The sequence below is a fragment of the Oncorhynchus kisutch genome, linkage group LG1, assembly GCF_002021735.2.
Source record: "Oncorhynchus kisutch isolate 150728-3 linkage group LG1, Okis_V2, whole genome shotgun sequence".
NCBI lineage: Eukaryota > Metazoa > Chordata > Actinopteri > Salmoniformes > Salmonidae > Oncorhynchus > Oncorhynchus kisutch.
The window spans coordinates 33920214-33934034 of NC_034174.2; the positions used below are offsets into that span (position 1 = coordinate 33920214).

The 13821-nt window shown below is 42.8% G+C and overlaps 1 protein-coding gene across 1 annotated transcript; it reads left to right on the top strand.

Annotated features, from left to right (window-relative positions):
- The first annotated feature begins 5431 nt into the window (after nucleotides 1-5431).
- On the top strand, nucleotides 5432-10112 carry ankrd33ab (ankyrin repeat domain 33Ab). The gene is made up of 3 exons (XM_020465561.2): nucleotides 5432-5556; nucleotides 6612-6752; nucleotides 8402-10112. The coding sequence occupies exons 1-3, from the start codon at nucleotides 5436-5438 to the stop codon at nucleotides 9211-9213; spliced, it is 1074 nt and encodes a 357-aa protein (XP_020321150.1). The 5' UTR covers nucleotides 5432-5435; the 3' UTR covers nucleotides 9214-10112.
- Nucleotides 10113-13821: the final 3709 nt, after the last annotated feature.

The window sequence follows — 13821 nt, forward strand, 5'->3', positions numbered from 1 at the left end:
AATGCTTACTTACAAGCCCTTAACCAACAATGCAGTTTTAAGAAAATATCAACAACAACAAAAAGTAAGCGATAAGAATAACAAATAATATACAAGCCACTAGCCTCTGAAGGTTCTCTGTACATAAACTTGGACTCCCCCTGTCAGTACTGGTAAAAAATGTTATGAGATTTGATAGTTAGTCCTAGAAAACAATTTGGCTCCACTGGCATAAACTGCTTTTAGTGAAGCACCATTGTTGCTCATTGCTCTCTGTCTGTTCGAGTGAAAGAGGTGTTGTGAGTGAATGGGAAAAATGTATTTGGTTCTTTAAAATAAAAATACAAAAATCGGGCTACTTCACATTTTGTATCCATGCCATGTGTCCCTATACTAGTACTTTAGTCAAGCCTTATCCCAGTCAAGACCATCCCATTGGTGGGGTTTAACAAACTGTTTGGTAACAAGGCTGTGTCCCACAGTAAACTCTGACCAGACAGGACCATGTGTAGTTGGATGGAATGAGAAGGTGGAGCGAGTCAATCTGCCAGACATGTGGGACGTCAGAGAAAATAAAGAACAGACAAAAAAATATTACGACTGAGGCATCATGGGAAAGGCTGTTGATCAGACTTTGATATTCATATTTACCTTCTCCTTCCTGGCTTCCCTTACAGTCCTGTCTTCAACTCCACTGGACTGGTCAGTCTGTTCTGACTGCAAATCTTACACACTCCTCTGTAAACACATTTGTGTCGTTTTTAAGCTTCACAAACTATGAATGATACATCACAACAGTGTCCAAACTAGGGAGCCACGGGATGGTGAGGTAAGTATGACTGTAAGATAAATAACTCTCACTGGGCAGGAGGACAACACAAGGGTGTGTTGGTTTGAAGGGAACTTTGGCACCACAGTCATACCTGACTCCTTCAAAAATGATGTTCAATAAGGGAACGGATTAACTGAATGTAAACAGTTGGGGAAAACCTTACATGACACTTGTGAGTACACTACATAATTTGCTAACACTGTGTTACAGTAGCTCAGAGAGGACAATTTAATGGGAAAAGGGACAGTCAGTTAGTTTTAACGCATAGGTCTCAATGCATTTGTGGTTTGCAGAGAGATGGAAATGGCCAGTCAATAATCCCCTCCTGAAATCCTCAGTAATTAGGATGAGGTGAGAGAGCATGTGGCTGACTCAAGACACATGATGTCTATGTTAAGACTCCTCCTCTGATCCTCATGTCATCAGGCAAACTGTGGGATGGTCAAGGGAAATGCACTGGCGTAGACGGGCCTGTGTGGGAGACCTGGATGCACCTGTCACTCACTGTAAGGACACAGGAGAAGAGGGGGACGAGGAAGTGGCTGCTGTACCATATATATACACCTGGATACCTTAAGACAGAAAATACAGAGAATACATGTTTTGAGCGTTTTGAACATTATCTTCTCAAAAGAGGCAGTGTGAAGAAACCTGTTGGATTTTGTAGGTAAGTGCATTCCTCAAGGGTGTGTTTTTAAAGATTTTCGAGTAGAAACAGTTTCTACTAGAGACAGTTTTAAAGATTTAATTATAAATTATGTGTTATTTATAATGATATGGCCTCCTAGAAATGTACATTCTCTAGTTAACGATAATTGAACAGACCACAAGAAGTTGTTGACTGTTTGCTGTCATTGAGTGGCAATGCTTCAAGACACTCGACTGCATTTCAGTCTCTGCTGCGGACATCAAAGACAATGCAAAACACATCTGATATTATATTTTTTTGTTGCAAATAGAGTGTCTTTAATCTTGCATAAAAGGATTTGGAACCCCAGGGACTCTGAAACACCTGTCTCCCTGGGTGACACTATGTCCTGAGTGGGCCTCTATCAATCTGTTGGTTTCTCAACCCTCCATTTGTTCTTTAACAGTTTGGCATGATATGGGGTCACTGGGGTCGCTGAAACACTTGCACTAATGTGATTGGCTCAACTGAACCTCTAGTGTGAGGATACATGTATCGAATCAACTCAAACTTTATTTGGCACATGCGGTGGCAAGTGTAGACTTTACCGTGAAATGCTGACTTACAAGCCCTTAACCAACAGTGCAGTTCAAGAAGAAGAAAATATTTACCAAGTAGGCTAAAATAAAAAGTAATAATAAAAAGTAAAACAACAAGAATAACAATAAGGAGGCTATATACAGGGGGCACCGGTACCGAGGCAGTGTGCAGGGGTACAGGCTAGTCAGGCTATATACAGGGGGCACCGGTACCGAGGCAGTGTGCAGGGGTACAGGCTAGTCAGGCTATATACAGGGGGCACCGGTACCGAGGCAGTGTGCAGTGGTACAGGCTAGTCAGGCTATATACAGGGGGCACCGGTACCGAGGCAGTGTGCAGGGGTACAGGCTAGTCAGGCTATATACTGGGGGCACCGGTACCGAGGCAGTGTGCAGGGGTACAGGCTAGTCAGGCTATATACAGGGGGCACCGGTACCGAGGCAGTGTGCAGGGGTACAGGCTAGTCAGGCTATATACAGGGGGCACCGGTACCGAGGCAGTGTGCAGGGGTACAGGCTAGTCAGGCTATATACAGGGGGCACCGGTACCGAGGCAGTGTGCAGGGGTACAGGCTAGTTGAGGTCATCTGTACATGTAGGTGGGGGCGAAGTTACTATGCATAGGTAGCAAACAAACAGCAAGTAGCAGCAGTGTACAAGAGGGGGGGGTGTCAATGTAAATTGTCCGGTGGTGATTTTTATGAATTGTTTAGCAGTCTAATGGCTTGGGGGTAGAAGCTGTTGAGGAGCCTTTTGGTCCTAGACTTGGTGCTCCGGTACCACTTGTCGTGCGGAAGCAGAAAAAACAGTCTATGGGTGACTGGAGTCTATGACAATTTTATGGGCTTTCCCCTGACACTGCCTATTATATAGATCCTGGATGGCAGGAAGCTTGGCCCCAGTGATGTACTGGGCCGTTCGCACTACCCTCTGTAGCGCCATACGGTCAGATGCTGAACAGTTGCCATACCAGGCAGTGATTCAACCGGTTAGGATGCTCTCAATGGTGCAGCTGTAGAACCTTTGAGGATCTGGGTGCCCATGCCAAATCTTTTCAGTCTCCTGAGGGGGAAAAGGTTTTGTCATGCCCTTTTCACGACTGTCTTTGTATGTTTGGACCATGATAGTTCGTTGGTGATGTGGACACCAAGGAACTTGAAACTCTCTACCCACTCCACTACAGCCCCGTCGATGTTAATGAGGGCCTGTTCGGCCCGCCTTCTCCTGTAGTCCACGAACAGCTCCTTTGTCTTGCTCACATTGAGGGAGAGGTTGTTGTCCTGGCACCACACTGCCAGTTCTCTGACCTCCTCCCTGATCACCGACAACGTCTCATCGCTGTCTGTGATCAGGCCTACCACTGTTGTGTCGTCAGCAAACTCAATGATGGTGTTGGAGTCGTGTTTGGCCATGCAGTCATGGGTGAACAGGGAATAAAGGAGGGAACTAAGTACACACCCCTGAGGGACCCCAGTGTTAAGGATCAGCTTGGCAGACGTGTTTAGTTTAGGTGTTTAGTCCCAGAATCCTTGATGAGCTTCGTGGGCACTATGGTGTTGAACACTGAGCTGTAGTCGATGAACAGCATTCTCACATAGGTGTTTGTTTTGTCCAGGTGAGAAAGGGAAGTGTGGAGTGCGATTGAGATTGCGTCGTCTGTTGATCTGTTGGGGCAGTCTGTGAATTGGAGTGGGTCTAGGGTGTCCGGGAGGATGCTGTTGATGTGAGGCATCTGTAACGCTTTATGCATCAGTAATAGGTATATACAAAAACTCAACATCTCTGAGGCTTATCCTCTTAAGAGAAAAACAACAGGAGTAGTTTCAGTGGCCAGGATGACAGAAATGCCTCATACAGGTGTGGCTGGATTTAAAGCCCAAACACGAGCGGCTGAAGTCCCACGTGTGACTCAGGTTATTCTTAATGTGATGTTGCCTGATTTAGCATTGTGTTCAGAAGGGATTTCAGATGCTGATCCAGTTATTCAACACTGAAGGCACGTTGAGCATGCTCAGCCAGGACCGTTCCGTTGCCATACACAGAGATTAAACAGGCAATCTGGGATTCAGACAACAACAAACCGGACATCCCGACACTTTCTTGGTTAACAGCTGAGCGATGGGGCTAGAGAAATGTAACCACTCTCAAAGAGATTAGCTATCATGATCCCTGACGGAGCCTTACGTTACATTATCTTCAGTCAAACTGTCAATCATATCAGATATGTGTTGTTGATCTACAGATCCCTCTAAGAGCTCCTTGAATGGCTGTGTGGGTGTGCCCATAGAGATAGATCGAGGACTCTAGTGCACAAAAGCTTGTTTTAGCATGGGCAGTGACATCGAGCACTTTCACCATTTTGAAGTAATCAACTCAATGAGACTTCTTATGTGTTAAGGAAGGATCAAATAATTCCATACAGGTCATCAGGAGGGATCAGCCAATGAATTATACTCGTGAGGAAACATTCCATAACTGCAGGTGGCAGTAAATTGACAACCTTGGCTTTATACCTGTTCAAACACACTCCAGGTGGCAATATGCACTCTTTCAGTTTATTAACCAACTCATAGAAGTAGTAGAAGAAGAAAATTGACTACTTCAAAATGGTGTCTCACAGACGCCATAATGGGACAGATTCAATGTTGCGTCCTCTATCTATCTTTATGGGTGTGCCTCAACTTCAATGCTAACACAATGAACACACTGGTCTGACCACTGGTTTAGTTCCCTAGATCTCTAGGTGTGGGCCCATGCCAGACTGTTTCAGTCTTTGACCTTTGACCTCTCTGGTTCTATTCCTCAGAGCTCCAGTTGGGATGTAGACTGAGGGTCCAGTTCCGTCTCTTCCACTCTGCTTTCGGGTCTCTCGAAGCCAACAGATGGCCACCGTGAAGAATTCTGTGTCCGAGGACCCCCTCCTAGGCAAAGGGCCTGACGAAGACACCTCAGAGGTGTCTTTGTCAGAAAGTGAGTCGGATTCTGGGAGTGTCCTCTCAGATGACTCAATGCTTCCAGACTACCAGCAGGAAGGTGGTTCACGGGGCACCGCCAACACGCTGTATGAGGCGTGTGCTCGGAACAACACCCTGGCACTCCGGAAGGTTCTGGAGAGAGGGGTTACCAAAGAGGAGGTCATGAAGGTGGACCACAATGGTTGGGTATGGGTCTCTTGTTATTTCACATTTGGGATGCCTTTTGGTGGTGTATGATCCAGCGTGTCGCGAGGGTTACTAGTTAAAATACCAGGAGCACCATGCCCTGTATATAGACACTGAATGCTTTCATTAAAGCCATGCAGAATTGGTTTTGGATTTAATTGCAGCCTTGAATCCGTTGCGGTGCGAGTTTTTAAATATCATTCTAATTCTAATTATTCACCCAATAGACCGGTCTGATGGTGGCGTGCTATAAGGGTTTTTTGGAAATTGTGCAACATCTTCACCACTGTCCCTACCTGGACATAAATCACCAGGACAACGATGGCAACACTGCACTGATGATCGCTTCACAAGCAGGTTAGCCACTCTCACCAGACCTATTACGAAATACTACACAGTAAAACAAGCCTCACTAGCAAGATTTCTAGGTTGTGTCCCAAATGTCACCACCCTTTCTAGAGTACTATACTGAACAAAAATATGAACGCAACATGTAAAGTGTTGGGCCCATGTTTCATGAGCTGAAATAAAAGATCAGAGAAATGTTCTATACACACAAAAAGCTTATTTCTCTCAAATGTTTTGCACAAATGTGTTTACATCCCTGTTAGTGAGCATTTCTCCTTTGCCAAGATAATCCATCTACCTGATGGCATGATCATTACACAGGTGCACCTTGTGGTAGGGACAATAAAAAGGTCACTCTAAAATGCGCAATTTTGTCACGCAACACAATGCCACAGATGTCTCAAGTTTTGAGGGAGCCTGCAATTGGCATGTTGACTGCAGGAATGTACACAATAGTTGTTGCCAGAGAATTGAATGTACATTTCTCTACCAACGTCGTTTTAGAGAGTTTGGCAGTACGTCCTATCGGCCTCACAACCACAGACCACGTGTAACAATGCCAGCCCAGGACCTCCACATTTGGCTTCTTCACCTGCGGAACCGTCTGAGACAAGCCACTCTGACAGCTGTTGAAACTGTGGGTTTGCACAACTAATTTCTGCACAAAATGTCAGAAACCGTCTCAGGGAAGCTCATCTGCATGCTCATTGTCCTCCCCAGAGTCTTGACCTGACAGCATTGTAACCGACTTCAGTGGGCAAATACTCACATTCTGACTCAGATACTCAGATACTGACTGGTTTTCTGATCCACGTCCCTACCTTCTTTTAAAAGATATCTGTGAGCAACAGATGCATATCTGTAATCCCAGTCATGTGAAATCCATAGATTAGGACCTGATGAATTTATTTGACTGATTTCCTTATAAGAACTGAAACTCAGTCAAATATTTGAAATTGTTACATATTGCATTTATATTTTTGTTCAGTTGTCACAGGCCTTTAATCTTTTCAATGGCATCTCATGATCTCCTAAACCCATTATCACCTTGTGTCCTTCTCCAGGTCACACCATTACAGTGACCTACATCCTCAACTACTACCCCGGAGCAGACACAGAGATCCGGGACTGCCGTGGCTTCACTGCACTCATCAAAGCTGCCATGCAGGGCCGAGACGATGTGGTGTCTTCCCTCGTCATGGCCGGTGTGTGAGAGGCCTCCTCCACTTCAACACTACTATACACCCTACTGTATACATGAGGGAATATCTTAGAAGTGTTTAGACAACCAAACAAATAGATGTTTAGAAGTACAAAAATGTAATCTACCTACCTGTGTTTACTGGGTATAAGCCTACATTATATGTTTGTGCATCATTCACAATGGCAAATAGCTCACATGTGTGTATTATCAGAGGCTCCTCAGTGTTCGTAGTAAATAGGGGCAGACTGGCCATCTGCCATTTCTGGCCAATGCCAGATGGGTTGGTCCATTTTTAGCCAAGTAGGCCTGTCTAACTTGGGTTTTTTGCTAAAAATGATAATTATCCTTCTAATATGGGTGCCTCAAGGGAAAAAATGAGCCGATGTGGTGGGCCTCGAGGAAAAAGATGGGCCGGTGGGGGCATCAAGGAAAAAATGGGCTGGTGTGTTATAGATACCGGGGACGATTTCTGGTCCCAGTCCGCCCCTGATAGTGACACACTACAGTTGATTGTGTCCACTGCCATCTATTAGGTCCCACTAGGTGAAGTAATTCAATTACTCCAGATTCCAAAGGGCATACCTCTAAGCAGATTTGGAAAAAAGGACCAGAGAAGGAGAGAGGAGGAAGAGATAGTAGTACACATAGAATAATGGGATTACCCAATGCTTTGCTCCCCAGTCAGCAAATTTGCAATTATGGTCTTAATTCATTTCTGTTCCATTTGGGGCTTGGCATGAACATACTGATTGAAGGCCTAAGGTTATAGGAAGTATATAGTAATGTAGTTGGGTTGGGATGGATGGATGTACCTGTGGTGTGACTACCCATGTTTGAGGTCAGCTTTCCCTGGTTGATTGAATGTGTTATTGATGGCTGCCAGGTTTAAGGGATCAATTTGGGGACATCAACCTACCTTAATTCACTCTGCCATAATCTTTGATTCCTTCGTCTTGGTTGCCAGGGGATTATCCAGGGTTATTTAGCTATTTTGGCCTCTGCGGAAGATCAGTAGTATCCAACGGAGTCACAGTCTCTCAATGCCAGTTCACATTTATCAATACTCTGAAAGAGTTGAGGAAAACATGTTCAGCTAGCTGTAGCCTTCAAATCAAATCAAATGTATTTATATAGCCCTTCTTACATCAGCTGATATCTCAAAGTGCTGTACAGAAACCCACAATAAAACCCCAAACAGCAAGCAATGCAGGTGTAGAAGCACGGTGGCTAGGAAAACTCCCTAGAAAGGCCAAAACCTAGGAAGAAACCTAGAGAGGAACCAGGCTATGAGGGGTGTTCAGTCCTCTTCTGGCTGTGCCGGGTGGAGATTATAACAGAATATGGCCAAGATGTTCAAATGTTCATGAATGACCAGCATGGTTAAATAATAATAATCACAGTAGTTGTCGAGGGTGCAACAGGTCAGCACCTCAGATGTAAATGTCAGTTGGCTTTTCATAGCCGATCATTGAGAGTATCTCTACCGCTCCTGCTGTCTCTAGAGAGTTGAAAACAGCAGGTCTGGGACAGGTAGCACGTCCAATGAATAGGTCAGGGTTATATGCAATGTAACATCAATGAAAGTGTTTCAATGGATAAATATTGTGGCCTGAAAGCAATTGTTTTCCTTCTCTGCTATTTCTCTCCCAGGTGCAGACCTAAATGCTGTAGACTCTACGAAGCAGAAGTGTGCGCGGGACTGGGCACTAAAGACAGGCCGCTACGAGACGTTGAACCGCCTCCGCCGCCTCAACCTGCGGCCTAGAGCTGAGCAGTTCGCTGAGAGCTACGTCCCCGAATGGCCAGAGCTGAAGGTGCTGGTGGCCAAGGCCATGGCCAACAAGAGCGCCAGCCAGAAGATCACCCAGCGCATCAAGTCCACCTTCGGCTTCAACTTTCCCCGAGATCCCCAGGAAAACGGGGTCTTGGACCACATGGTGCGTATCACCACCAGCATCCACAGCCCTCTAGTGGCCACCGGCTGCCGGCCCCTCTGCCCCACCAGCCCCCCTGAAGTGGGGAAGAGGCGCCTGGCCGTGCCAGAGCTGGCGAAGAAGCATTCAGAGAAGGAGCTGGGGGAGAGCTCTGTGTGCCACAGCAATAGCTCCGTATCCTCCATCATTCCCCACATCCACTCAGCCGAGACCATCGCCACGTCCTGCTGCGTGGACACAGAGCGCAGGGGCAGCATAATCTCTATAGCTTCTACCGGGGTGCGCACCTTCATCCCCAGGCACATGGCCCACAGGAACAGTGTGTTCCCCTCTGGCTGCATCCCAAAGATCCAGATAGTCAAGTCTGGAGAGCCCACGCCTAAGAAGGAGAAGAAGAGGAAGAGGCACAAGGGTCATCTGGAGCCGCCCATATGGAAGTACAAGGCAGAGAAGCAGGAGAAGAAGAAGGCAGAGAAAGAAAAAGAGAAAACCAAGAAGGAAAAGAAACAGAAGAAACAGAAGAAGTGAGGTGTCTGACAATGCCAATTTATTTTTAATTCTGCCCAATATTTTTTTCCTAGAGTTACACTTAAAACGTTATGCCACGTTCACACTGTGAGCTTGACTGTATCTGAATTCTGAAGTACTGCTCAGTACTAGAAGGGCTGAACTCCAGATCATTTGGCCAACGCAGTAAAAGTTTTTCTTAAGGTCATATCATTCATACTGCTTTGTAAATATTTAGTTTTGTAAAAACTGTTTTAGAAACTTTCTTTGACTTTTAGGGGATGGATTAAACTATTATCCAGGGTATACCGATAATACAATGCTGTCTTTTTGTCTTGTTGGCATGGGTGTCAATGGAGAAATACGATTTTGCTGTATCTAAAACAAATGTACTACTCAGGGTTTACTGATTTACTATCACAAGGAACTTTCAACTGCCTTTGTCTCTTTCACTGTTGAAAGAGACCAGTCTTCCTAAATCATCATCCTAGATGGTAATTTCTCTTTACACATAGACCTACTGTATGTACAAGTTTATTGTGGAAAAGGATAGGCTTAGTCCCTTTCTGTAAATTCTCAGAAATTCAAGACTGACAAAAACACGTATACGTATACTAGGCCTACACCTCAGGGATAACTTAAATCAAATCACAGTGCTAAAATGATCATTTTTGCAAATGTTTAAAGGCTTATGCAAGTGTGCAAAAATATTGCGTTTTGTTGAATGCTTATATAGAAACTAAGGCACTTTGGGTGGTGTTGCAGTTGGACATTTCTGCTGTCTGTATTTTTCCAAATTTGGATGCCATTTTCAAACAATAGCTATCTTACTACTGATATAATGAATTGATTTAGTTGATAAATGTGTTGGTCCTTTTATTTTGTAAATATTTTAAATAAACCATAGTGGGATGATGTGATTTTATGAAGAGATTTGATTATGTGCTGTTTACTGTGGTGCTGAAGATATTTTTAAGACTACTTGGGACAACTTAAAGGAAAACTCCAACCAAAAACTACCCTTTGGTAATTGTTTCATTAGTCCATTGTTGATATATTCCCAAAATGTTTTGCATGTCAGCAATCAAGTTTTCAAGATATGTAACTTCCAAACTACAAAATCTCAGTCTGAGATGGGGAACGAAGTCAAAGGTAATGGGAAGTTAGTTCTGGCCATACCATCGTTAAGTATCTAAAAACAAATCTGATGGATGAGCCAGACATAAGCACGCGCTGGTGCAGAGTTGGCACCGTTTTATTTTTGTAGAAAAAACAGATTTCACTTAGCCTACGCATTACCTCAAGCCTGCCAGCAGAGAGCGACCTTGTTTCTCTTTTTACATTCCTCATTGCTTTACTTGAGACTTCGTCTGTAAATACGATCAGGGTAAGAGGGCCTAAGTACAATAAGTGAATACAAAATACTTTGAAGATCAGACTGTAATACACAACACTAATGAAATAATTATACATCAATCACATTGGCTTGTTGGATTCAATGTTCTCTATTAAGAACTCAAACCCTTACATTTCTATTTTTAAAGTCTTGCATTTCAGTCTCACACTCCTATTCATCAGCCATAGTGTGTCTTACAGTTGGTCAGTATGGGGTTGAAGGCAGTGTTTGCTCTCTACCCTTCGCTCTGTGCAGGCTATGTGTAGGCCTCCCACATAGAAACATAGTACAGTTTCCTATAGAATACTATAGTACTTACTATAGAATTCCATAGTATTCTGTAGTAAACTTTGATCAAATTTAGTATACTGTAGACTACACTCTGTAATATCCCTTGATTATATGTAGTACTTGCTATATAGAATGTTGTAGTATACAGTAGAATAATATTCTGCACACTGTAGTATCCCTCAATTCTGTAGTGCTTACAATATAATTTTGTAGTATACTACAGAATACTATACTACACACTGTAGTATCCCTTGATCATGTATTGCTTACTTTAGAATGTTGTAGTATACTGGAGAATTCTATACTACACACTGTAGTATCCCTCGACGTGTAGTGCTTACTATATAATATTAGTATACTGGAGAATACTATTCTCCACATTGTAGTATCCCTAGATCATGTAGTGCATACTATAGCATTTTACTCCAGTAAAGTCCACAAAAACATGAAAATGAATACTACAGTAGACTTCCGCAAAAACACTACAGTGAATACTATAGTATACTTCCGCAAAAACACTACAGTGAATACTATAGCATACTTCCGCAAAAACACTATAGTGAATACTATAGTAGATAATTATAAAAATACAACTGTATTTAGAGCATAGTATACTACAGTATTATGTCTGGGGTATGGCTGTATATATCTGTACAGTATGTGTGGGATTCAGTGAAATTCAGAGAGATAATACCCCTTCAAAGACTCCGCCTGTCTGGTCAGTCTGGCAACTGGGAGTTGACGGGGGGCCAGGGGCAATGCGCCTTCATGATGTGCAGACCAATAACCCTATCAAGTTGGAGGACACACTATATTATGGTCTAGAGCTAGTTCAAAAGAGTTCAACCTATAAGCAAATACTTGCAAATGTAATTAGTCTATAGTAGGGTCAATAATCATGGATGACTGATTTAATTAAGTAAAGAGATTACAAACTTTATTTTCAGTAAATTGCTGCACTTTTCTTTCTTTGACTGCTGGACACATGGAGAGTTACAGAGTAAAAAATAGCTTCCTTCTATTTAAAAAAAAAAACGAGAGCGAAAAAGATCACGAGTGCTTCACTGTGTTTGTCATCTAGATGGTAATCATATTTTAGGCTCCGAGAGGAATGTTGGGAGGATACATACAGCAAGACAGAGGTGCATTGCATTGAACACTATACTGTTCTTTATGACTGCATTAAATAGCGTAATACTGGATACATTCTATGAAGTGAAAAACTATTTTTGAATGTGTGCAGCAATTGTGTGTGTGTGTGTGTGTGTGTGTGTGTGTGTGTGTGTGTGTGTGTGTGTGTTTGTTTGTTTCTGTGTGAAATAGATAGATAGATAGATAGATAGATAGATAGATAGATAGATAGATAGATAGATAGATAGATAGATAGATAGATAGATAGATAGATAGATAGATAGATAGATAGATAGATAGATAGATAGATAGATAGATAGATAGATAGATAGATAGATAGATAGATAGATAGATAGATAGATAGATAGATAGATAGATAGATAGATAGATAGAATAAACTGGATAAAATAAACTGGATAAAACTAGCATGGGTGACCTACGTGTGCAGGGCCACACCCTCTTCTACTGTCAACGCATACATCAACTCAAGGTGGGGCTGAGTGGAAGGACAGTATGAGGTAACTCTGATGCCTCTACAGTGTAACACAATACCATGAGAACAGACTAATTACTGTACTGCATCCAGCCTAAAGGCACGTTTCGGTGTCTAGGAGGAAGGGATGTCTAGGAGGAAGGATGGATTTGGTTTCTGTGTCCTCTTTTCTAAATGTATAGTGTCAATGTCAATACACTCACACTGCTTATTTTTCAGAAGTTCAGTAGCATAGTCTGCTAAGGGATGTGGTATCTGTCTGACATCTAAAGCTAATTGTCTGCATTTCTACACAATATATTATTACCCATGGCCCTTCTAGGTAAGAGATCATTATTAAATATGTTTAAGTTATTGATAAGACTGAACTAGATCTATGATAATTCAATAATCAATATTGTGTAGCACCTTCAACCAGACTGATAAATAAATACAGAAATATTAAACAGAAGGCATTTGAACCCAGTCTGGCATTAAGAGAATATTAATTTGGGAGACAGGCCTATACACAATCTATAAACACATGATCTCTATGATTTCTATTTGACACATAGAAGCTAAATATTTATATAATTTAATTATATTATACAATTTAATGAATTGCTAGTAGTTCATTCACTTCAGTCGAAATGAAACGTTAGCTGAATGAAAATGTCAGTTACACTACTAGCTCATCATTGGGAATAAATCTTTTTTTCTGTCAAATTGCAGTTACCTTGCCTGCTAGATCAGTCAACTAAAGAGTAGGCAGTTTCTGATCTCATTGCTTTTTCAACTCGGAGAAAAAGCACAACACAGACAACAGCTGCCACTGTTCATCTCTCCTGTGCTGGTCCTTATACGCCAGGCTTTCAGAAGCTTTGCCCTCACACAGGTGGTGTCTGCGCGGTCCTAAATCTGCACACAAACCTACCAGACCGCTCTGAGGCGTCCGCATGGTCCTAAAGTACCCCTCAGATTTGTATCACAAGTGCAATGATAGGGCACACAAAAATGCAATTTCATGTGGGGGAGCCATGTCCCCCGTTCCCGTCCCCAGTGAAAGTTGCGCCCACCGTCCCCCATGGGTATCATAGAGATCATGTAAGGTTATATTATGTGTGTGGTACATGGTGTATAGCTACAAGGTTAAAGGCATATTCAATATGTAAACCACCTGATTTTAAAAGTTTACGTTTTAAGCCTTGACCAGATAATTACAAGCCTTACATTGTGTTTTCTAGAGGGCCTACCAACTTTATTTTATCGACATACTTCATAATAAGAACAAGTTAGCCGTTACTCCCCTTTAATTAAATCCTCCACTCACCCCCTTCAA

Bases quoted from the DNA above. Each gene is read 5' to 3' on its own strand.
- ankrd33ab (XM_020465561.2), top strand. From the start codon at position 5,436: ATGGTGGCGTGCTATAAGGGTTTTTTGGAAATTGTGCAACATCTTCAC. The intron at 5,557-6,611 runs GTTAGCCACTCT...GTCCTTCTCCAG, and splicing joins GATGATCGCTTCACAAGCAG to GTCACACCATTACAGTGACC. The intron at 6,753-8,401 runs GTGTGTGAGAGG...TTTCTCTCCCAG, and splicing joins GTCTTCCCTCGTCATGGCCG to GTGCAGACCTAAATGCTGTA.